Raw genomic sequence first — 26,119 nt, forward strand, 5'->3', positions numbered from 1 at the left:
GGCTAGCCTGAGTTCTATTACAGATGTTCATTTTAGTTCAAGTGTAGAGGTGCAATCCTAGCATCTGGTTCGGAGCAAAGAAAAGATTTAACACTATTTGATGTGAGGAGTTTCCCCAGCCTTCTGCCGCTGCTTTCTCTCTGTCACTGAATCTTCCCAAGAATAACGGTGGCGCCTAATCATTTCCATTCACCTCTGCTCTCAGATGACTTGGGTTACAAAAATAATGGAGGTGCCTGCCTGAAGCTGCTAAAGAAAGCACACCTACTGTTTCACATATATGCACATTGCACGCAGAATAACCCAATTGAGGGTTGCATTTTCCCGTTCCTCTCAGCGGTGGAATGTGAAATATTCCAACTCCAGCGTGCTGCACATCCTTTAATTCCAGCAAATGCAGAAAAACAAGCATAACGAGGGAACTGAAGGAGCATATGAGTAATAGAAACTAACAAAAGCGAGCAGTGAAATGGAGAAATCCTAGACCTAAAAGAAGGGTGGATGAGAGCAGCCTTTTTAGGTAGTTTATATCATTGCTCTCAAATCTCAGATGTTAGAGTTTCACTTCTTCCATTCTCTCTTTGAAAATAGTTTTTCTCTGGGTTTTCTTCAGGCCAACCAAAATATGTTATCCTTGGGCGTGTGTTTATGGGCTGTTGAAATGGTTGCTTCTTTCTTGTTTGGCTCAGGTCAGAATCCAGCGAGAACTTGGACGTCCTGTCACAAAAACTCCAATCGATCCAGGACGTCGATGAGCTCACAAAAATGGTGCATATTAAAAGATCGTTGATCATGTTAACACTGACCGTTTCACTTCAGTTTGGGGGAGCACTGAGCTTTCTCGTATGTTTGTTCGCAGCTCCGTGCTGCCAGTGAGTACGAGGAGAGGAAGATGATCCGAGCATCTATCCGACGGATCAGAGATGAGCAGCTGCAAGGTGAGCTGGGATGTTTCTGTCTGCACAGTCCGCCACTGGTTGTCTGATAAAGATTAAACCCTATGGAGATTACTGAGGATAGACTTCAACTGATATCACCTGTGACACTCTGACAAATCAAGTTAGGGTGATGCACTCTTTGCCGTGTAGTGCTACTTTAGACGTTTAACCTAATTAGTCTGGATTAGTTTGGTTAGTATTTTAGGGTTTCTAGTGACAATCCAATTAAATGAATGCAATGTTTTGCAGAAGAGGAAAAACAAACAAATGCATTCGATGAGGATGCTATTAGAAGAATTAGTATTTATATTGGCAATATGGTTTGGCCAACTGGACACCACTTACAACCCCAGAGGAGTGTGTATTTTACCAAGAAGCGTTGACACAGTTTGGCCTGATGAGGGCGTTGAAATAAAAGTAAAAAATTTTCCACCTGCTCACATTATGGATTTAAAGTTGAAAGAAAAAGTAGGTATCTATTTTCAGTCTGTTGCTCGTGAAGTGCTGGCATGCGTGCCTGTCTGTTGCCATAGTTACCATGTCAGATCTACCTACAGTATGATGCTGGATCAGATAATGGATTCCTGTCATTCCTTTGCGCTGTCTGATCTGCGTCATTCTGAAGTCCCGTGATGCACGAGTGCGCTGATTCCAAAAAAAAAGTTATATATATTCCACCTTAGGTCGCATCAGGACTCTTCAGATAATCCCACCTCAGCTCTAATCTGATATCGCTCGTGATCTCATGGACCATCGACAACGAAGCGCATACAGCATCGCCTACATTTATTCTAAATATTGTTTGACTGTAACTGCTGCGTATGTGTGTTTTTTTTTTTAGGGACAGTGGAGAAGAGTAAGGCGTCTGCGCGCTGTCTGGAGCCTGAGAGTGTGGAGCCTCAGAGCACCATGGGAGCTGGGGTGAGTACAGCAGAAATAATGGAGCAGTTGGAGCTGATGATGGGACATTGATTATGGAAATGATAAGAGGCCTCTACATTATCCTGATGTTGTCCAACTATCGCCATTACAACTCCTTGGTAATCTTACTACAAGAGATATTATACATCTGTTTATTGTCTCTTATAATATCTAATAAACAGATATTAAACATCTGTTTGTTATCTCTTGTGCACTCATGTCAGCTTCCATTGACAAAAATGAGTCAAGCACAGATGATTTTGCGGGTGCAAAGTTTGTTTGCATGACAACCGTGACCACAGAGGTCTCTATGCTACCGCAATGAAGAATGCAGCAAACAACAACTAGCATTGTCACTTGAGTTATGACTGTGGCCACATCAGGCGCGCGCTCACACACACAAAAACATTGGCCTCAACTGCCACGGAGTCAGGAATGTGTTTCGGTTTTTTACATCGTCATGCTGGTTTTGGCCATTTTTTTTTTTTTTTTAAGTGAAAGATACAATTTACTTTGACTCTGGTGTTTAGTGGAGGCAGTAAATTGTTTTTGGCCAGGAGCATCTCGCACACATCTAAATGTACAGTCTGTCACACTTTGGGGAAAAATGAGGTGTTTCAACTGTCTGAATCCTTTAGTGGCTCCGTTTAGAAGTCTCTCACAGCTGACCCGCCCTCTAGTGGTTGAGTGTCAGAGCTTTATAATGTGAAGGCACGAGGCCCCTGAGTGTCTTCCAAGGGCCAGATGTTATCTTATCTTCTATTCTTGATCGCAATTTTTAGATGAATGCTCCGTTTGCAGTGGATGGGGTTCTGTGTTAAAATAACAAAGTTAATTCTTACTGTATGCAGTCACTGATCTACAAACTGAGGCTTTAAAAAGTGGAAACACCTGCTGTATCTACGCTTTACAAGAAAACACAATCAGTCATATTATCAAAGTTATGGTAGTTAATTTGAAAGCACACAATTTTCCCAACGTAGTGATACGGTAAAGGAAAAAAATGAAAGGATGTTAGTATCAGCCCCATTGTCTCCTGCAGCCTGTGCTCTGCTTGTGTGCAATCCTTTGTGCATGTGTGTATTCTTCTTCTTCTAGAACTGTCGTAACAGGATGCTCTAATATTCAAGCCCCACTTCCTGTAGGACAGCTGAATTGTACGGTGGCCGAGTTGTGAGTCATAGGTGTTGAGATGGTTGGGATGATTGGGGGGTAACGGGGCTGGGGGTGGGGTGTATTTACATGGGCAGCCAAGCAGGCCACCAGCTGTGGCCCAGCAGTCTTGTCTGCGCTGGAATGGGGACGTGGCCAAAAACAACATCAGCCAGCAGCAGCGGGGCTCCTTCCACTCACATCACAGCAACAGATCTCTTTGAGCTTTTTGCAATTGTCCTGAGGAAGATGGTGGTCCTAGATAGGCCTGCACGGCATACAGGCGCACGCAATACGTCTTTAGTGGTGGCAGCTTAAAAAATGGTTTTGTTACTAGATTAGTGTGGCTCATCTGTAATTTAACAGCATCCATTCGGAAGTTAGAGTTTTAATGGATATGGATGACATGCAGGAGAGTACAGCTTTTACTCTTTGGAGAAACCAAGAAAGCATCTTTTTATATGGAGTTTTAAATATGACAGAAAAAATGTTAGTATTGGACTGAAATCTTGATTGTCATGCCGAAAAACGCAAAATATGAAATGATCTGAATGCAGCTCTTTTATGGGAAATATTTTGTACAGCTGCACAAAAAAAAGAGGTCAAAGTAAAAGCAGAGTGTGTCAGAAGTTAATGTGTCAACCAGGCAACCTATTAACCTGTAGGGAAGTGCCTTTGTGTGTGTGTGTGTGTCTGTGTGTCTGTGTGGTGGGGGTCAGATCCCTCTGGAGACAGAATGGGAGGGAGGGGAAGTCAAGGGAGTGGCTTGTTGGTATTATGTGTGTGTTTGTGGTGGTGTAAATGTTTGTGTGTAAGTGTGTATGATGTGGCTGAGGGAGCAGAGCGGCAGAATAGCGGACACTCTGACTCCAAGAAGGTTACAGCTTAGAGAGAAGAAGAGAGGAAGAAAGGCAGTCGGTCTAGTGAAGAGAAGGTATGTCACTCTGATTTTCCAGTCGTGTCACAGATCTAATGCTCTTTTGAATTTCTTAACCTTTTCACTTACTTTTTTCTTTTGGACTGAAAAGTCATTCAAAAGTCTCTCCTATGTGCTTGTTTCCTTCTGGTCAAAGAATGGGATGTGCCTGCGTCTGTGTTTACATTTCAGGTTTGTGTACATAATGGTCCTTTGCCGTTGCATCACTTTTTGTCCATTTTAGCCGACAGGTTGAATGATTACAGGTTAATTTATGATGCATGGCATGAAATTTGTTCCGAGATTGAAGGACTTCTGTTAAAAAAAATGAAAAGAACAAACTTATTTAATACTTGCATTTTAAATTGCATTAATCGAGTTTAATGGCTTGCATGCTGCCTTGGTGAGCTCAGGTCCACACCATCCTGTGCATACGGCGTCTTGTTTGTTTTCTCGGCTCATTATGAATATGTTGCAAGAGGACACCTGAGTAGACCGCAGCTACTGTCTAAAACCAGGTATAGGGTTTGCAACAGTGAGGGTTTAATGGAGTTGAGGAACTGTGCTGTAAGAGAAAAAGTTCCTTGAGATGGTTTAAGAAAAGAAAAAGAGCTGAGAGTAAGCTCACTGTATGCAGTGTACGCATTGTGATGATTTGTAGTCCGTAAAAATGGGAATGAGACTCTAAGCCTCTGTGGGTTTCCTCAGTCCAGACGGTGTGTGTGATACAGAGATGATTGCTACTGTATTGGAGTTATTGGAGCTGTGCCGAGTGTGTGGTTCCTCAGGCTGCAGTAATGGAAAGTGAGCTGCTAGATTTCTACTTTTCCACGTGCAGGCATGGATGACCCTCAAATAGTCTGACCTCACCAGCGGTGTGGTGGATTTAAGTTGAATGTAAAACTGGAACATTGCAGCTCTTATTGTTAATTTGTGTTTCTACTGGTTGGTAGAGGAGTCGCGTCCCATTGTTGGTGTTTATTTTCTTTCCTTTTTTTGTGGACTAGAAGGTTCAGAGGAGTCCTCACAGCCCACGCTTCTCTGTGGTCAGAGGAGAGGATAGTTGTTTTTGTGTTTACAATTTTGAAATTTCTGCAGTTGATCTGACACAAACGGGCTCCTGAGGCCAGATGGGATGAGGGGTTCATGTGTGGGATGGTGTCAGTGTTGGTTCCACTCTGTCAGGTCCTTTCTGTTGGGACTGGAGGGAAGCCGCTAATGACTGCATGGTGGCTGGCAGTAGGTCCTCAGCTCTGGTCTCCATCTTCAGTTTCACTTTGTCCTCCCTTTTTTCACCCTGCTTCACTGTCTGTGAGAAATATGTTCCCTGTGGTTTAGTGGGAGCTTTGAAATGATGGCTTTCTGTCTGACTACTGGTAGGAGCAGGAGAGGGTGGGGGGGAGGAAAGATTTGTTCTCTTTAATTGAGTTTATGGCTCAAACACAATTATCTCCCCCTGTGACTCTTTGAGTGACTCTAAATGGGGGGGGGGGGAACGACGACTGTCTTTTGTGTGATTCCTTTCACATTATTTCACTGTAGAGCTTTAACTGTTTTGTTTGTTTGTCCCAAACCCATCAGACATTTTAATGACTCATTAAAGGAACATTCTACCAAATTACTGCTTCCAACGGTGGTGTGATGACATTTAGGCTCGTTTCGTTTCCATTGTTACAGCTAAAACGTTTTTGCGTCAGTCACACGTTGACGCTGGGAGCCAATTTTAACACTTCTCTATTGTCTCACTGCGTGGCGTGACACAGTGGCGTGTGTACTGGATCGTTTCATCGTTTTCGTCTGGACCAGCAGCGCGTTTCCGTGTGGTCGCAAGAATTTTCGAACCCGTTTTAAAAAAAAACCTCGTTTCGTTTTCGTGTAGCCGTAGCCTTACTGTTGTCTTGAGAAGCTGAGGAGACACTTTTACACCTAAGTGTGTGCTGCTTTTTTTTGCTCCTTATGGAAAAAGTGGATGCTGGAAAAAATGACATTGGATCACCACATATGTAGATTTAGATATTTCTTTCTTTTTTTTTTTTCCTTACAGACTCAGACTAATCTCTCCTGAATGATTCCAGCGAAAAGACTTTACTAACTTGACAAAGTAAATCATGTGACAGATTTAATCATGAGTTTGAACCATAGCTGAGCCACTCCAGATTCTCCTTTCCTGTTTGCGCTCCTGTCTCCTTCAGGAGTGTCTGATTACGTTTTCTCTTCAGCGATTGAGCTGCTCTACCCTATAATCCGCTCAAGGTGGGGAAGGTCACAGTCAATGGCGCAAAAAGCCACCAGTTCTTTTTCACCTCTGCCTCTTGCCGTTGTTCAGATTTGACCACAATAACATTCAGTCTCTCTTTGTATGCTCTGATCACTGACTGCTTTGATTAAAAATTCTTTTAGGAGAACTTCAGACTACCTCTGTCGAGACAACACCAGTCTCTTTTTGTTGGATTGTTGTCACATGCAAAATGATTGTAGCATGTGATTTTCTGGCACATGCTACATGTGATTTTTTTTGTTTGTTTTTTTTAGTAAGATGGGCTGTAAATCTGGTCAGTTTATTATATCTTCTGTATTTAAGGTGGTCCCTTGTATTATTTTTTTTTTTCCAGGATCCACGCAAACCTTTGTTGATGCACATGTCTCTTGTAAAACACCTTTGAGAGATAATGTGCCGTGATGTTGCTCAGTTAAGTTAAGCTAATGCATAACATGTGGATTCCTACACAGGAGCGTTTCGCCCTTTCATAGAAACATTTACAAGTCTTAAGAGTGTAGTGGATTAGGAATTTGTACAGATGTGATTTAAAGTGTATGGTTGTGTGTGCACGTGCTCATATGAGCCTTGTTTGTGCAGCTGACTCTCTTGGAGAACCTCAAGGTCAAGCACCAGAGGCCCAGCAGTAGTGTCAGGATCTGCATCTTTCTCCCTCTACACCTTACCCATTTCCTCTCCATATGCCAAAATACTGCTGCCTCTCAACATAGATTTCCCTCTTGGAGCCAGAAAGCTAGAGGTCGGGCTGCATATCATCTGAAAATGCAGATTCTACCCAAAACGGTGACAGTAACGGTGCCTATAAGACAGTGGTGGACCATGTATTTATTATCAGCTCATTTGACACTCGGGGCGCCTCCTTCTTAGCCCCTGGCAACAGAAAATAAAATAGATCTTTAATTTTCCAGCTGGCTGCATGTGTTGCTTATAAGGTCTGGAACTTTTGACCTTAACCTCCAGCAAAAGATGGTTTGCCTCAAACAGATAGACATGGAGCGGATGCGGGGGCTCAGTATGATGGTGGCAGACACATTTATGAACTAATAAAAAGGCTCTGTGATTTCACTGCTGTATTGAAGTGCACTAAGCATAATTTTCATTTTCACAGGAGACGGAGCGAGAGCGTCACAGTGAGCTGGAGCGCATCAGATCTCCGATCCAGGAGTTGCACACCCAGCAGACGCAGCAAAGCAGAGAGCTGCAAAGGAAAGGTAAGAAGCTGCTGAGGCCCTGAGGTTCACACGTGCAACAGAATAATGCAACGGCACATAAAGCAAAGATACAATTTTCTTTTGTTTTTTATGTTTTGTCAAATTTTTGTGGTTTTATTTGTTTGTTTTTTTCTGAAACTTTGCAAAATGTGTTTTGTAAAATATTTCTGCCACTTTCTAGCATTGTGTTTTGTCCAGTAGTGTTGTGTTTCGCTCCTCTGAGCCTGTAAGAAACGCTTCCTCTGCACCACACTGAGCGTGAAAGCTCTTCAGAGTAAGTCTTTTGTTGTTGAACTGGCTGGGGTTGGACGCCATCACACTTGCGTCATATTTACATATCTCGCTTTTTGGATCGCTGCAATACAGAAACTTGTGTATACTGTAGACATTCCCTTAAAGGTCAAGTTTAGGTAGGTTCCAATAACACAAAACCAACACTGACCACCTCTGTTCCGTGTACCTGTGACTACAGATGTGTTTTTCCTCTTCTGTTGCTGTGAAATCGGTAGCCTATAAGAGGCCATTCTCCTGAGGTGGCGGTCAGGAGGTCATATTAGTCTAGACTCTTTAAGCTCCTTCATCTAACTTTATTAAGTGTTTGGAGTCACTCACAGCCATAGGCTTAATGACTTTGACTCTTAAGTATCAAGTAATTTAATTAGAAACTCTGTTAGTCCAGCCATCAATAAAGTCGTATGAATGCAAGCCTTCAGGAAGGAATGAATGTGCTTCGTTCACTTGAATTTCTGGCGCTGAGCAGGAACACTTACAGAGTTGATAATGAGTAGCCTGTAAAATGACAAAAATCCATTGTTTACAAGCAGTGAATATTGTTTCAAACCTACGTAGAGTTTGGTCAGTTTGAAAGTGTTAATTCCCCTTCTTATAGACCACGAAAGGTAACTTTAATGCTATGCTGCTTTTTTTTTTTTTTTTTTTTGTAATTTTTAGATTTCATCTTCATTTTAAACTCTCGCTCTGCTAACTGCGACTTGGCGTGGGGCTGATAGTCATAATAAATGTCATTCTGTGTGGCCTGCTCTGGTCCGGGTTTGGATCTCGTTGTCCTTCACGGCGACCAGGGGTTGGTGGTGGGGTTATGGGAAGGAACAGAGGGAAACCCAACAACCACACCTCTGCTAAATAAAGCTGATACCAGAACAGAACCAAGGCTCTGTTGACGTGGCGGAGAAACTCCCCACTTTTCTTGATTTATCCCTGCCTTACAATTTAAGCCAGGGTGAAACTAGGATCAACAAAAAAAAAAAAAAAAAAAAAAAAAATAGAAATGTATATTTTAAAGTGAATTTCGTTCAACAAAGACACTGGACTCTTGTGGTCAGGAAAGGATTAAAGGGGTTGTTTCTTTTGACGGGTGAAAATGGCTGCACATAAAAGATATACTTAGATGGTCAGTATTCAGTTCTTAACGGTCTTTGAACGTAGCACAAACGCATAACGCGACCTTCGAGAGAAAAAAGCCTATATTTGTAAGCCATACCTCAACCATGTGCCAGCTGTGCTGTGTTTCAGTGCAAACTGTAGCAGGTAAGCCTATGATTTAGGAAATGAAATGTTTTCAGAGTGGAATTTACCTTAGCTCAGAAAGGAACACTGACACACTTATATACTATATAAGTTATATACTCTTATTATTACAGTTTCACACAGTAACACAGTGACTGGCCTGAGCACAGGCACATCTGGTGTGTTAGCATAAATACCAGGTCTCTGTCATTCGTATAAGTCTTTGGTCTGCTGCATACAAATCACTGAGGGCACGATGTTGTAACTCTGGTGTGGGTTCCAAAAACAAATTGCTCAACTACTCTCATGTAATGCGATTGCTTCAGTGTTGTTTAACAAAGCCAATGGTATGGATGTTGAGATGTTAAGTGTTAATCCTGTGGTTGATCCACCACTTTAGTCACCACTGAAACGTCTCAACAACAACTTGATGGGTTGCCGTGGAAAGGTTGCACTCACTGCACCCCCGAGGATAGATTCTGCTGTGTCCTCATGTTCAGATACGGGATTTCTTATTTCATAAAAAAGCTTAGAGAAGTTGTAAATAAAAATAACTGAAAAGCACTGAATAGCATAATACTTTAACCTTACATTTTTATGTGAAAATGACAGACAATTGTATTGGTGAATGTGTGCTGTAATCAAAACTAAACATGATTCAACCAAATATTTTTTTAAACTTTTTTTTTTCTTAAGAATTTGTAGATTTCGTTAACTATGACACATGTTACTGAAAGATTCAGATAATCTGGAGAAATCTCTTTCTCCTCTCTTCATGCAAGGCCAAAAACGAGATGCTGTAGTGACATTCACTGAATGGGTCAGAAACGCTGTTTTAAAACGATTGTCAGTAAACGCGCCGCGTTGCTCAGTCTCCAAATTCAAGTTAACCCATTCAAACCAACGGCTTTCAATAGAAGGCATCATAAAACCCTCAGGGTTCTTTGAAAATTATAAAACCTAAAATAAAGGCTTGAGAAGATAAACCTGCAGTTTTTGGTTGGAATGATTATTTTGTCCTTGTGTTGATCAATGGTAATAGAAAATAATCATTAATGTGAAAACAACACAATAGGAGCAGGCTGTTTGGCAGGAAAAAGGAAAAAAAAACATGCATTTGTTCCCTCAGGTCTGACTGACGGAACAAATGAAAAACCTGAAAGAAGGTTTTAAAAACAAGATCCCAAAACTTATTTGAGATGGAATAAGATGATCTGGAAACCAAACTTGTGATCTAAGGAATCTAAATTTGAAATACTTTTTGGAAAAAAATGGAACAGCTGTGATGGTATGGATGGTGTGAGTTAGTCCACATCTGTAAAAGCATCATTGATGTTCAACAATAAATACAAGTTTTGGAGCAACATCCATGGATGCTGCCATCCAGATGACTTATTTGTTGGGGCCATCAGTCACTCACTGAAAACATTTGACAAATTCTCAAAGAAAAATATGACCAAGGAGGCCTTAAACTAGCGATCAGCTCAAATCTTGAACGAGGCAAAAATTGGGAGAAATTTCTTGTAGAGTGGTGTTGGAAGTAGAAGTGCAACACAGTGGTAAACCTGCTCCTGTCCCAGTTTTTAGAAAAATATATTTTCAGTAAAGCGTAATGTTTGAATAACCGTTGGGTTTTGTTTTGCATTCGTCTTAACTTTTTGGGAACAGGGTTTTAGATGGAGTGCCAGTTTTCCAAGACATTGTTTTATTTACATGTTTGTGGGAACATAATGGAAAGCTTTTATGACCTGTGATTGCCTTCAGAAAACAACACTGGTGAACACTTTAGCTGGAGTACGATGAACTACGATGGTTTTGAGTCCAAAAAAAGAACCCCAAAAAAAACCTGTGTTGACCAGTTCACAGCGAGGACGCTTGGGTCAGAGCTTCACTGTAAAGGCAGTATAAATAGATCTCATGGTTGACCTTTGTTGTGCGCTCTGTTTGTCACTGGCAACGGATCGAAGCTTTTTTTTTTTATTAGTTAGTTTGAAATTTTAAAAAGCCTTTCATTATGCAGCAGCAATGGGGATTTTCCCAGAAATGGCCACACAATGGGAATGACAGCTTCCCTGTGTCAAACATGTGAACAATGACGTTAGTTTGTTGAAGACGTAGCGCGATTTGGCTCTCACTTCAGTTACAGTTGACCGGTGATTGAGTTTGTATTGAGTGCATCATTAGAGATGTACACAGCAGTGCAGAGGCCCGTTCACACTGTAAGAATGGCACCAATGTATTGTCCTTATACCAACCATACTCACGTTTTATTTATTATATAATCCACTGGTCTGTTGAATCAACAACATGCTGGCCTTTTTATCCTCTTATGACTAAAGCTGTTGTAACTTTTTTCTAAGCTTGTTATATAAGTAAACAGGGTTTATGAAGTGGATGTAATTCTCTTTACTTATCTGCTTTTTTTGGGCAGTGTTAAACGGTAATAAATAAACAAAGATCTTTGAATAAAGGTGTGAATGTTCACCATGGATTCACTGCATTTTAAAGTTGAAAGTGACCATGTTGGTTGCCCTCCGGTCAGACCAAATCCCTCTTTGATTTGGTTTTTAAATCACACGCACGCACACTTGTAGAACCCTGTTTGGTTGCAGGCTGAGGTCATTCAGAGATGTTTTTGTACATCTGGGAACTGGATGCACTTTTGGTTTGTTTTCTATCTGTGGTTCGTACACAACCTCAGATATCATATCGTATATCGGCACCATGGAATGCTGGAGGTAGAAACTCACAGTGGGAGGATGTGGGCACCTCTGTTGTTTGGACTGTGGTTTTCCTGATGAGAGAAGGAGCAGTGAAGGAGTTTAGAAAGAGGGAAGGAAAAATGTTTATATCTGTAGAATTGTTTTTGTCTCTACTTTCTTCTCAACTCCTTGTTGCTTACCAACTGTGGCTGTGCTGCATGTTCCCCTTCACCACTTACAAGCCGTCCTTCTGCTTTTACGCACATCCACCAAGACAATCTGATAAATCCTGCTCAGGAACTGAGGTCAGCCCGGAGGAAATGTCTACATCCCCCCATGACTCCACATGCCTCCTGTATGATCCTGAGTGATATTTTCTGACCTGGTCTCTCTCGGGGCCCCAGTGCTGCGGAAGTATTTCACTTTACTTCAGTTCGGTTCGAACGTCACCACCTACTGCTTCCTTTGCTCACATACAGTGACACCCACTTCACTTTAGTTTACTACTGATGTGAGAGAAAGAACTCGAGTAAGAAACAGAAAGGCATTACTTTCTTATGTTTCATTAGTTTTTTTTTTTTTTCTTTTTACCGCGACAGGCTCCAACTCAGGCATGGTGCTGGTTCTTGATCACCTGGTAAAGGATGACTGCTCCGGACCACTGATGCTCAAGCCTCAGCGAGAGTCCGTGAACACAGACGCTGACCTGGTTCTGTCTCACCGTCAAAGGTCAGACTCCACAGCTTCAGACCGCAGCGGGACATCTGTGGTCTCTAGGTCCAATCTGGATTCTGTGGCCTCCGAGAAGAGTCTGAGCTCAAACTACCGAGCCCGGCTGGACTCCGGAGCCTCAGACAAGAGTCAGAGTTCCTCCCAGCGTGGGCGGCTAGACTCTGGCGCATCAGAGCGAAGCATCAGCTCTCTGTCTTATGCCAGACAGAGATTGGGTTCAGATGTATCGGATTCCTGTGTCAGACCCCGTTTGGGTTCTGAGACTTCAGATGGCATCGGCCCGTTGTCGAGGAAATGGACGGACTCTGTGATATCTGACCACAGTGTGAGTATGTCTTACGAGGAGAGTGGTCCAGTGGAGGCAACCACGAGTGGTTCAACTTGCAGCACAGATTCAGAAACGGAGAGAAGCCAAGTTCCTGCCAGCGTCCAGACTCTGTCAAACCAGGACAATGTCTCTGACCAGGAGCAGCCAGATGGGGCTGTTTTATCTCGGAAAGATCCTGTAAATGGCCTACTGAACGGCAGCGCCAAGTGGAAAACAGACTTCCAGAGCCAAAAGGTGGAGTATACAGTATCTGGTCAATATAGTATGTGTTTGTCACCTGTCAGCACTGTATTTTCCACACACAAACTAAAGAAAACTTCAGTTAAGTTTTGAAACACTGTTGAACCTGAATGAAGGTGGCTTGCATTGTCCTTGTTTGCTAAAGCATAAATATGAGCTTTGTAAATCACTACCTATTTTTAGTTGAGAGTAGAGTATATGCTCAGGTGCACTGCTGCTGAATATTGTGTTTTTTTTCTTCCCCCCTTTTAATTTGTAATCCATGTGCATCTCGGAGCAGTCTGAGCCAACTGAACGTCAACAGTACTCAGTATTTATTATAACTGAACCACTAGAGTGGGGTGCTGAGCTGTGTAGTCACAGTCAAGTGGACCTATAGTCCCCTGACTGAAATTCCATCCGTCGGCATCCATAAACATGCGTTGCTGGGCTCCTGTTAGATGCTGTTTGACTTTAGTTACTTGGTTACACAAACAAACTGTGTGTACCTGCTTCATCTCACCGAGTGTCAGCCTCACCAGGTGTCAGATAGGGATGAACAGCGTTACACGCCATATATTCAGTCTGTCCTTATCCCACAGCTCAGAGATCGCACAGAGCTTCTGTTTCTCCGTTGACTGGTAACTGTTGAGGAACATTTCCCATCTTGGGGGCTCTTGTCGGCATGACGCCATTGTGTCGTTCTGCTAAATGTGTTTACCTAAGGCTGGTTCCGGACCTCTTTTATTGTTCACTGCACTATGCGCTGATGTGCAGTCTCTTGAGAGTAATGTAAACACTCTGGGGTCCATCGTGGCCATGCTGCCAAGAAAAGAACAGAGGCCCACGGTGTCACTCTAAATACACGTTGCATAATGAAAACACCACCAGTTGATGCTGTATTTAGGATTGTGTAGGTCCACGTGTATGTAGTTGCACTAGAGCCCCAGACATGTGGACTCAAGCCTCTCATGACTGTGCAATGCTGTCCAGTATAGAAGCTCTGTGGCTATCAGTCCAAGCACAGGGCATGTTGACCTTTATTCTGCTCCACTTCCTCTACTGATTGCTCTCTCGTGCATCTTTGTTTGTCTTCCCTCATTTCAGATAACAGTTCACAGCGATTTGTCACTCACTCATGGCAAAGCAAAGGATAATGGTAAGAAACTAGTCTAACTCTCTCAGTTCTGCACAAAATCCATTATCATACAATCTTATCTTTTAAGATCACCAACATCTTTCCCTTGTCTAATGCACTATAAAGCATGTTTTTTTTTCTTTTATTAGAGGCACGTAAAAAAAAAATCTTCTCATAAGCATTAACTTTTTTATTTTTTTTATTATTATTATTTTATAAACAGTAAGTGTTGCACACACCACCCCTCAGTATTTAGGAACAAGGAACATGTGTTAGAAAATCACGAGTGTAAGGGGTCAAGCAAAGTTCAGGGGCTGGAAAGAAAATCCTATAAAGTGGATAAAGAGTGATAGGATCTATTGAGGGCTTCTGAGGAGATGTATGAAGAGATGACGTAAGCAAAATGCAATAACTTTGCAAACATAAGCCTGAGCAGTGGCGTGGATCTAATCTCTGCATTTCTTTTCTTTTTTTTGCTTTGTTTTTTTTTCCTGTGATTTCATCTTGCGTTTCTGTTTGACTTCACAGCATCTGAGAAAAAAGATGTTGTTCTGGAGCAGTTCAACCGCACCAACTCTGTTCGTGATCGAATGCGCAAGTTCACAGAGCCCAGCCAAAGCCCAAATACCCCAGCTTTAAAGAAAACCCCTCTAAGGAACGGGCCCACCTATGGCCAGACGAATTTCTCCAGGGCTGCTGAGCTGTTTACACACCCAGCAGCATCCCTCAGCACATCTGGAGACAGGCCAGCTAAGCCACGTGTGGACTTGACGTCTACCACCTCTGATGTGTCCCAGAGTCAGGCTACACCTCAGCCAAAAGGTGGGGCTAACGAAGCCCCTTCTTTAATCGGCCAATTACAGAACTCCATGGGTGGGATGAGACTTCCAGCTGAAAAAGATGTGCACGCCTCTTGCGAGTCAAAGAAAGACAGAACCCCAGGGAGAGCAGCTGGAACAAAGGTCCCTCAGGGAGAGGAAGACCCAGACATGAAGACATTCCTCACCATTGAGATCAAGGATGGGCGCACCACCGCCTCCACTACGTCAGCCTCGAGAGGCAACATCGTACCCATCACCAACATGACCCCACGTATCACCAACATGGGGCAAAGACCAGGTAGGAGCATCAATCTTACGACATCTAACTTTTAATCAAACTGACTTTTTAAGCCTGCCCGACTGGAGCCTTCATGTTTCTGCTGGTAAGAACCTTTGTTTAGTGACTGCACTTTTTTTTTTTTCTTGTTAATATCAATGGAATCCCACTGTAGGAGGTGAATCGGTCATATGTGGGATGGTGACAAGAGTTTTTGTGAGGCTAAACTAGCAAAGCACATGGGTGAGTGCAAATAGATGTTAGGGCTGAATAGCAAATGGCATGACTGCACTAAAGGACATTTGTTATAGAGTGGGCATATATCTCGGTCTGGAGGGGGTTGAGGTCACTGGTCAACAGCAGAGAACATATTGTAATGGCCGTCCCGGCCCAATCTGAATAGTTTTACTGTTACAGGGCAAATGAACAGGCCTGCCTGCCCACACAGGACAGTGCTTTGTTTGTTATATTCTGTAGATATTCTCTGTCCCCTCTTAATCTTTATCACTTACTTCTATCATTCATTTGCATATGCATTTGAAAGAGAAAATAGGAATTAATCTGGGAATCTAACTTGTTGGCCACTTTTCCTGTAGAAGAGGAGCTTGTTGTTGTTTGTTTTTCCCTCCTTTGTGCCCATGTCTTCTGTCTCACTCAACCGTCGGCTTAAAAAAAAGTTATTTCTGTATACTGTTAAAACTGCACTGAAGATTGTTGGTCACCAAGATCAGGGATATATGCAGTCCATCTATGAAAAGTCAGTGCTCAGGGAGGCACTGAAGATTCTAGAGGACCCCACACACATTCTGCACAATGAATTCACTCTGCTACCCTCAGGTAGACGTTTTAGGGCATTGAACTGCAAACTCAACAAATACAAGAACTCCTTTATCCCGTCTGCCATAAGAATGCTTAATGACAGATAGACATGCGCTGCACAGTCTTATGTTCTATGTTTTTAATGTTTTTCTATGTTTATGTTGTATGCTGAGTGTGCGAGTGCTGTATGTTATGCATTGATTGTTGGAAGCCCAAGACAAATTTCCCCCTGGGGACAATAAAGTACACTCTACTCTACTCTACTCTACTACCTGGTTGAATCCCTCCAGCCTTATATCTAGAAGAAATGCTTTGAATGTGAATGTTTTCAAGTACAGGTATTTAAAAATAGAGCAAAATAGATTGTAAAAGTGTTTAAGCTTTTTTTTTTTTTTCTTTTCTTTTTTTTTTTTTTTTAATGTTGTCTGAAAACAGTCTTTTTATTCAAGAAAAGGCTGGATTCCAATAAAAATTTGATTTGACCTTAAATGTGGTTGTTCACCACAATTTAGTTTTATTGAAAAAACTTTAACTAAAACATGTATAAGATTGAGTCTTAATGAATTGCAGGCAGTATTCAGCTGCTACAGAGTAGTAGATTTATTTATATATATATATATATATATATATATATATCCCATCCTATCTGGAGTTGAACAGTGTCAGAACATGACTTGCTCAAACTGGGAAACGCATTAATTGTAAGAAGGAAAACCTTGGTGACAAGTTTCAGTCCTTGAAGCAAGCTTGCGATCTGTCCAGGTATGTGGCATCATCCAACTCAAATAGTTTATCCTAAAACACGAGCTGGACCTGTGCGATTCCAGCCTTTTCACCTCTCACAGTGTAGGAAAAACTCTGCGAGCCCTGCAGGGCCCAATTTGCTTTAATGTTTTTGAGCTCCTTTTTTGGAAGCCTGCTTGTCGTGCTCCATGTAAAGGCAGCCTGTAATTGTGTCTCAGGTTTCCCTAAAAAGCACTACAAAGGCTCGTAAATGTGCCATGCTGGGGTGCATCAATCCTGTGTCTGCTGAGATGGCTTTCGTGCATACGGATGGATGGGGGAGGGAAATGCACGTGTACACTCTTGGAGGCCACTGAAGAAATCTGTTTATGTTCAAAGTGGCGTCATCTACATTTTCTCACTTGTCCTACACTAGACATCTGTCTGTTTTGTTTAGGAAACTGTGGCAGCTAATGCAACTTGACTTATGGTTTCTACCAGCGTCTCGCGCACGTCTCAATGTACACATATTTACGGACACGAGAAACTTTCTGGCTCTTTAAGGATTGTTCTTATCAACCCTAAAACAAGAAATGTTTAATGTTTTAATGCCAGTTTTCTGCATCTATTTCAGAGTTAACCCTTGGCTTAAGGGCAACACCATTCAAGATCTCCTCCTCTTCCTTTTCCTCCGGACCCTCCATCAAGGTACAAACTGCAGTCAAGAACATTTCTTGTAACTGATCACAACACTGAGGATGCACAGAAACTTGACAGAATGTATTAAACAGTTGTAACAAATCTGCCTCCATTTGTTCCCAGTTTAAGATTAGTTTTTTGATTTTACCTTCTGGTTAACCTCCAGTTGACTATTATTTGAATTCTGACAGTGTTTGTATCAGAAATCACCCATAAAGGCCTTAAAAGCAGACGAGCCAGGAGAGGGAAGGGCGGACAGAGTTTGAGCAGAGGAGGGAAGAACAGTGTTTATCAAACACGAGAGTGGGTAGCCTGTCACATCTGTCCTTGTAGGGTATGTGCAGGAGACGGGGTGAATAAGGGAGATGTTCTGGCCATTCCTGGTTTTCTCGCTGCACACCATGCCTACTGAGTTTTATCTGGGTAATGTTTCCCTAAATCGCACCCGTCTGTCTTAGTTTATTGAAATTACTGACCAGCTGCCTGAAAGCACATGCCGACACAAGTTCTTCGTCACTTTGTTTGTTCTTGGAGGACAAAGATGCAACTATCCGCGCCCTCCGATTGGCTGGAAGTATTCTGCTGTTAGAATTAGGAGAGCGTACAAACAAACCCCGTCCCATCTCAGTGACCTCTGAGGTTAGAACAGCTTGACTCCCGTTTGCCTCATTCCTTTAACTCCTCGCTGCTCTGTGAAAGGAAGTGTCCTGATGAATGGAGAGTGAGGAAACGTCAAGTAATGTCCTGTTTACTTTTTTTTTTAAATTGCTGTGTATTCGGAGAGCAGTGGTAATCTGGTTATGGGATCAGAGAGTTGGTTAATTAGGGCAGGGAGGAGGCTCCAGAAAGCTGCAGGGTGGATTTAAGGTGTTGTCATTAGACTCTCTATCAGTTAGGTCCTTGTTGAGACACAAACAGAAAATAGACAAAAGTCCAATCTTGTTACTTTTCTAATTTAAAAGGCAACATTTTGTCCAACAGAATACAGTTTTGCAGCTTGTAAATATACGCTTCAGCTGGTGGTCAATGAGTAGTTGAAGAAAATGTGTATATATTTAACACAGCATTCATTAGAATTGTGAAATGGACCTTAACAAAGTTACCATTGCACATTGTCATACGACAGCTGCCTCATAATTGTGTGAGGCTAACAAGAATGTATTTGTTGATAAACCACAAGTCTACGTCTTTCTGTCAGTCAGTTCTTTCTTCATCTGGATAAGCTGCTATTTCACCTGCTTTAGCCTGATTTGCTTAAGTTTTGCCATACTGAGGCTGAGTGACTCGGTTAATGAGATTGTAAAAACAGCCGCTGGAAATGATGGTTAGCAAGCTGCTTGCTACCCAACTGTTGTTATTTTCAAGCCGATCCAGAGACCTCTTGTTTCCTGACTTTCTCTGGTTTAGTCACAGTTCAGTGTTGTGGGAGGGGAAGACGTGTCATCATAATTTAGCATTTGAACAATAGCAAAAATCTTCGTCCCAGCAAGAAGAGTGTGCAGATATGGAGGCGGTACAGTGTAACATGAGTTTGAAGCTTTTCCTGTTTTGTGACGTCAATTGTTTATTGACCATTGCAGTTTCTGCTTGAAACTCTGATCCGGTTGGGTGGTCCGGGCTTCTCCGAGGTGGTCTAACCTCAACACCAAAAACCTCTACTTTTTACTTAGTCGTATTTTTTTCAAATCCCAATAAAACATGTTGATGCTGATGGTATCAGTTTTGCAGGAGAATGCCTTTAAACTTCAACTAGAGAGTATATGTTTAAAAAAAAGATTGTGGCTCCTTGTATTTATTACAAAGGTAAAATTAAATTATTGGCAAGGTCAAGATGCATTTAGTTTTTCTGTTTCAAGAAAGTGAGACCAACAGCTAATTATTGTGATCACAGCTGGTCCTGCTCATCTAAGCAGCTGATCACTGTGCTTGGCCTTGAACGCAAACATAAATCATGTCTTAGCTTTATAATGAGGGTGATGACAGTCCAGTCAATCCTTCCTTAAGTCACAGAGATGACTGCCAAGCTCTGGGTCACACTGGCTAAGTGCTGCTGCGTGAATAGGGACACAGACCCACAGTCATTTACAGATTGTCTCACTGTCCCACAGATGGACAAAGATCCTATTGTTTACCTGCTACTGATCCATAACACATGCTTGTTATGCAACCAGTTTACATGTGTAACAGAAAAAATCTGATATCTGATTTCCCTGCTTCTTCGGGGGATTAAAATCTGTGCATTGTTTTATGGTTGGTGCTGGACTACACTTTTTTTTTTTTCCTTCTTTTTTTTTTTAAACGATTATAGCTGCAAACTTTGTCATGTCTCTGTGAAAGTTTCACTAAATTGATCAGTTTCTGCTGTGATAGTTAATGCATCTCGTGTTCATGCAGAAAACTTCACGTGCTTCCTTCCATTGTCTTCCTATTTTAGTTTACTTGCTTTGTTGAGGGTGAAGTGCCCCCAGTGTAAGACTAGAGCAATGTCGTCTTGGGTTTGACCCTCTTTCCCTGCTTGCAGTTTGCATTTCTCTCCACTTTCCTTTGAGGCTAGATTCTTCCAGGGAATTGTTTTGCTAACCTGTTAAGTCCAGAGACAACTGTTGCCCTTTGACATTTTGTTCTCTACTGGGCGACAGTTATTTTCATCTTAAATGACTGATGCACTGTGTTTGTATGTTTGTGACCATGAAGTCTTTTGATCAGTTTGCACCGTCAATGCTCGTCATGTATGTGCATTAAGTATATGCATTCAAAAGGAGTAATTGAACATCTCGCAATGTGAAGAACATGCAGGCTTCTGTGAACTCTCGTACTTTAACGCTGCAGCAGCTGGTCTCTTACATTGTCAATAAGTCTGAAACAAGTTGAAAAGGGCCGTGATGTCCTTTCCAACATCCTTGCCCAAAGCTGTTTAGAATTGGGCCCCAGCTTATTGTCTCTGGGCACCCAGCCTGCTCTGTCATGCTTCTAAATGTTTTGCCCTTCACAGACTGATGTTCCCTGTGGACACCTGCTTTCAGTCTTTTGTCATACAAAACAAGTGAGCTGATTAGTCAGGACTCGCTCGCATTTTGTTAGAAAGCAGTTTTAAGAGGAGTGAAACGCTGATGAGTAACTCTTGCAACATAGCCCTGGCCAAGAGCCACATCTAGACCCTTGTTGCCTTCCAGTCGAGGTGTGAAGGACGTGGCCTAAATATAAGGAAAGTTGGGAGGGGTGGGTCCTCTAAATTTTTGCCCTTCTCGGCTCCTCTCCAAGAGTGACTGGCAGAGTGGAATAATGGCGAGGCGTGAGATAAATATACATGTTCGTGGCACCTGGAAATAGAGGGGTGGGGCCTGCCTGGGAAACAGGAGTGACTGCATGCTCATTGGCTCTCAGGGTGTCTTCTGGCGAAGAGGGGGCTTTCTACGGGTATAAAGTATGTGCATCATTTCGGAAAGGTCTCAGACAAACAGACAGAGAGGAAAGCTTTGACTGTTTTGAGAGGGGCCATAACTTTCCCTGATCGTTCACCTCAGACCTAGCTTTTAAGCTAAGAGGACATTTGTACACTAAGTAGTTTTCTGTGGCCATGCCTGGGGTGAACCTGGACTTCCTCCCAGCCTCACAGCCTTCAGAGGCTTTGGGCAGTCCAGATAGTGCTTGTGCCGAGTCTGGCCTGGAAGAGGCAATCGGGGATCTGCTTGCTCAGGAAGAAGCTGAGTATGAAGAGGAACAGTGTGGCGATAAACCTGTTGAGTTAACGTTGCAGTGTGCTGTGGGGGAGATGCACAGTGACCTGCAGGCTTTTGGGAAGCGAGTGGATGCCCGTCTGGAGGAGGCAGCAGCTCGGGTAGCTTCTCTGGTTGAGACCATCACCAAGCTGGAGGAGGAAAACTTGAGGCTGAGGACAGAGCAAGAAAGGATGATGAGGCAAGTGGAGGCCCTGTGCCAGGTGATGGGACTACCAAATCCCATACTACATGAAGTTAACAGCAAGGAAAGCTCATGTTCAATTCCATGTGAAAGCAAAGCATCATCCAGTGATGCGTTGTCGTGTATGCACCAGGAGATTGCAGTTGAAGCTCTGCATGATACTTCGATCACTCCCAGAGATTCTCCATCCACTGCATCCTCGGAGACTCCAGCTAGTACTCTGCATGGCCAGACAAGCATATCCCAGGAAACTATACCAAGCACCCAAGACTCATTCGCTGCATCACCCGAGACGAGCACTCCTCTGAAGTCAGAGCCATCACCAATCCCTCACCCACCAACCTTTGCAACCTGCCGCTCCCTCTCTGCTCCGTCTCTGATGGCAAACGCATCTTCCAACAACAGCACGGTATTGCTCCGCACTGATCCATCAGATCACGATTCCCTTATTTCATTCAAATAAGCCACTTGAACAACGAAAATGTCCTTCGTTTCAATGTTGCTATGATCTGATCTATGTATCAGCTGGTCATGACTTTTACGTGCCATGCCGGTGATGCTATCCGTGTTCTACTTGTTTGACCTACTGTTCACCTCATAGCGTTCATTTGGTTCTAGTCATTCATTGTGTCCTCACTTCAACTGAAAAAAGCTTGACTGTCTCAGCTGTCAGTCACTTTTGACAGATAGTGTTTATGTGAAGGACTTCATGCGATCCGCCACAGTGGTATTCCAATCCTGTAACGCCATGTGCCTCTGTGTGTGTGTGTGTGTGTGTGTGTGTGTGTGTGTGTGTGTGTGTCTTGGCCCGCCTGTGTGTGTTTGTGCAGTCTTCTGTGGAGTGGCTACACTTCTGTATGGATGACAAAATGATTATATTTCACTGCAACAGTGGCCCCAGTTTGTGGTTCGCCACAGATATGTTATATTGATAGTTACTGTCGAGAAAGGAATTGTAACGAAAGGGAGCAGGAAAATAACAATGTTGCCAAGTTCCTGCCAAGAGATGAACCAGCTGGTCAGGGCATTTTGGCCGTTGTGCTGTCCTCAATCACTCAGATTAAAAAAGGAAACTAAATATGAACATGCTCCGCTTGTCTGCTGGTCGAACAGGAGTGGGACTGAAGGTCTTACATTCCTATTACAGAGTTGAGACAAATGTTGAGTTTCACGCCTGTTAGGATAACAACTTATTTCCAGATTTATTTGCTAAATCCCACAACAAATCCTGTGTTTGCATTTATAACATTTTTTGATCTACGGTTATTCAGCTAAGCAGAGTTCATGTTCTACTCTAATTCTGAAAAAACAACCGAGTCTGCCAATCAACCGTTGCCATAAAGGTGGCTGGAGGGGGGAAAAAAAAAAAAAAAAAAAAAAAAGTGAACATAATAATTGTTGGCCTTCTGCCGCCACAGAAAAAAAACTTGACTTTAGCTCTTGGTTTATCTGGGAGTTTCTCAGCCCACACATACACTCCCTCAGTGGCTGACTCGGAGCCTGTGTTTGGCTGTGTTGTGTCCCAAAACATTCTTCGTCGGTCAAGTGGCTCTCAGTCCAGCCTGTCCCCAGGGGTCAGAACTTTGTGTTCAGTAAAGTCTTAAAACCAAGGGCCACCTTTGATCACACAGCTCTGCGGTTGTACTGGGCATTGTCCCTTGCTGGTGAAACCTCGTCTGGTTGGGGCTGTCAGAGAAGAGGGTACAGCAGCTGTGGATACGAATGGGGACAGTTATCTGGGCTATATCTAAACCTGGACTCGGTTATAACTAAGTACCGAAACCACAGGTGTAGCCTAAAGTTTGCCACAGGCATTCAGCACCATATGAAACTTTTCAAGAGGTTTTCTGAGGGATTTGTAGCCACTCTATGCCTGCACATATCGAGGTTTATATACCAACCTATTATGTGTTGTTTATTATTATGGTGGTCTGCTTCCTCACTCTTTAGTTCTCCCTCCGTACATACCAGAAAGGATGGCATTTATCAGAATTTATACCCCCTAATGCATTGTCCCTGTCAAGCAGCAATAGTGTCACATAAAAGCAATAGTGGAGCCTGGTGTTATTAAGACACTTTGTCAGTCACACCCCTTAAACTAATTGAGCAGTAACTTGGCAGAGTTTCTCTCACTGTCATGCCCTTACTGCCCCCGTCTCTGGCAGGGCTTGTAAATAGAGGGGAGTTGGAAGATATGGTGAGTGGGCAGCCTTTGTGCAAAAAGAGATTAGAGGGCGGGAAACTTCACTTCTATTGTGGCTGGAGTCATTCAACCAAATCCTCTTGTGCTTATTATGAAATGAATGTCAGCCAGGTTCAGATGTGTTTCTCTTTCCAGTGTTTAGACGGAGCTCTCTGATTGGTCACAGTTATCTTTCTAGAATGAGCAACGACAATTTTGTGATCTCTGAAACGTGAGATTATTAAATGCATGTATATTTGAGCCTTTTTAAAAAAAAAATAAATAAATAAATGTATGCATCTTTTACAGATGGAGATGGAGACGGAGCCCGTTGTTGCCTCTGAGCCGGTATTTTCAGCTGTGCAGATGGCGCATCACATCCCAGTCATCCCCAATGGCTCCAGCACTCAGACCAAAACTGTGGAGTGCTCAGGAAAACTGACAGCCGAAAAGCTAGCTGCAATCGAAGATGAGGAGCTCCTTGACAAAATGGTATTTCACACTCGCGTTACAGTTCAAGATGGCTTAAATTTGAAAGCATCACTTTGAAATTAATACAGCTACTTTAGTCATGTGGAGAACTAGTGTATCAACAGCTAAAGTTCAACTCTTTATCAGACTTGCCTGTTTAAATGAAACCATTCCATTCTGCTTTTTGCAGAGACTGGCCTCTCTGTGTTTACTTGCTTTGGATTGTTATCATTTTGCAGCTTGATGAGTCAAAAGACTTTGAGGAGAGGAAGATGATTCGGGCAGCCATGAGAGACCTTCGCAAGAGAAAGAGAGGTAGCTGCAAGGCAGATATCTATTTTCTTTTTCTAACTCTTACAACACGAATGCTGTTGTTCCAATTTTTAAATGCTTTATTTCAACATATCAAAGGTAGATGCAGCCTTTTTTAGAGAAAAACTTAATTTTCTTTTAGCTTTTAGCTTTCATTTTCTTACATATAAAGAAAACCAAACTTTAAATGTATCCATTCTGCCCTCAGAGGCCATGATGGGATGTACTCAAGAGGAAATGGGTAGGACAGGTGGTTTGCAGTGTGCATCAATACGTTGTTTTTGCCTGGGTTTGTCTTTCTGTGTGCCCATCATGTCATTGTCAGACCACTACAGATTTGATATATTCTCAATGTAGTGGATGATGAAGACATTTATTAATCTGCATGAATCCCGTGTTTTAACGCATTCAGTAACAATGTTAGCGTAACACCTTCACTTTCACATTTATGTGTTGTCTGTTCGTGAGCACTTGTTTTGTGGTTTTAGAAGGCACTTGTGTGCTCTGTAAAACATCCGTAAAGGTTAAGTCACACTAAGAGGGTTGATTGCCCCTGGTTCCCTAACATTGGGGTAAATAAGGACTAAAATGAGATTAAGAATCATTTTTCAGACTAACACTGAACCGTGTGCTTAGTGTAATTACCAGTTAGGGTCAAAGCTTGAATGTACAAGTGCAGGTATCAGTATTTTGGACAAGGCACTAAGTGCTTTTGCTCTCTTTGATGCGTTACATCTATGCATTATTTGACATCCTTTTCTTGTCTGCTGAACCTCCCACCTGCTCAGAGAAAGTACAGTCCTGTGGAACGACATGGGAAATTTATCACTCTCAGCTCTGGAAGCGCAGCTTTAATTAATCTTTGTGGTTGTCAGTAGAGGTGCTGTCAACTTGTTTAGGACCTCTTGTCCTCCTCCTACTCTCTTTTTTTTTTTTTTTTTCCCATTGACATTATCCCTCGTGCCCTCTCTTCCACCTCAGACCAGAGAGAAAAGGAGCGTGAGACTCGACTGCAAGAACTGCGGCAGCAGAGAGAAGACCGAGCGCAGAAAGGGCGCGCTGGGCCCGGAGCTGAAGAGGTGGTGATGAAGAAGGTGGAGAAGTCGGCAGATGGTTCAACCCTCAGCCAAGTCACCAAGACAAACCGCTTTGCACAGTCTGGTATTTTTTTTTTCTTCCCCCTTCTTATCTGCCTTTTGTACTTTTTGTTAACAATTCCAAACAGGGTTACAAAAACTAAGCAGTAAATTAAGTTGTCAATGAAACCGAAGTTATGGTGATGCTTAGTCATGAAGTTTTGGCCTGTCCAATGGTGTCCAAATAATTTAATGTGTGGTTTGGTGCTTTCAGATGATGGGAGCAGATCAACTCGCAGCACTGTAGTGGAGACCAGTTATGTGCAGAAAACCGATAGTGAGTAATTACTTGACTATTTGTAATTAATTCATCATTATACACAGGATCATAATTCATGGATATTTTTCTTTGTTTTTGTTTTCAGGAGGAACAGTCCAGTCTAAATCGTACAGCTACACCTCTTCCTCGTCCTCTAACACAAGCAAAAAAGTGGGCAGGTGGGTCACAAAGAATCGGCCAGATGATACGCAAACCGTAGCACATTTTAACACCGTCACAAATTAATTTGCTGCACATGTCAACTCCCCAGTGTGTTCGATCGCGAGGATGACACTTCATCTCGAAGCGGCAGCAATGGGTTGGCCGCTGTGGAGAGGCGCAAGGAGCTGATGAGGGCTCAAACGCTGCCAAAGACGTCCGCCATGCAGGCTCGCAAAGCTATGATAGAGAAGCTGGAGAAGGAGGGAGGAGGGTAA

General features: G+C 42.7%; 1 protein-coding gene across 1 annotated transcript in view; it reads left to right on the forward strand.

Moving 5' to 3' along the window:
* smtnb (smoothelin b) overlaps positions 1 to 26,119 on the forward strand; it is a 45,636-nt gene that overhangs the window by 15,099 nt on the left and 4,418 nt on the right. The window contains 15 exon segments of the mRNA XM_075467940.1: positions 690 to 768; positions 860 to 938; positions 1,780 to 1,859; positions 7,314 to 7,416; positions 12,245 to 12,939; positions 14,032 to 14,083; positions 14,591 to 15,181; positions 17,337 to 17,410; positions 23,814 to 23,996; positions 24,215 to 24,290; positions 24,496 to 24,528; positions 25,269 to 25,448; positions 25,638 to 25,700; positions 25,789 to 25,861; positions 25,954 to 26,115. Coding sequence (XP_075324055.1) covers positions 690 to 768; positions 860 to 938; positions 1,780 to 1,859; positions 7,314 to 7,416; positions 12,245 to 12,939; positions 14,032 to 14,083; positions 14,591 to 15,181; positions 17,337 to 17,410; positions 23,814 to 23,996; positions 24,215 to 24,290; positions 24,496 to 24,528; positions 25,269 to 25,448; positions 25,638 to 25,700; positions 25,789 to 25,861; positions 25,954 to 26,115 — 2,523 coding nt within the window.

The sequence above is a fragment of the Odontesthes bonariensis genome, chromosome 6, assembly GCF_027942865.1.
Source record: "Odontesthes bonariensis isolate fOdoBon6 chromosome 6, fOdoBon6.hap1, whole genome shotgun sequence".
Classification (NCBI taxonomy): domain Eukaryota; kingdom Metazoa; phylum Chordata; class Actinopteri; order Atheriniformes; family Atherinopsidae; genus Odontesthes; species Odontesthes bonariensis.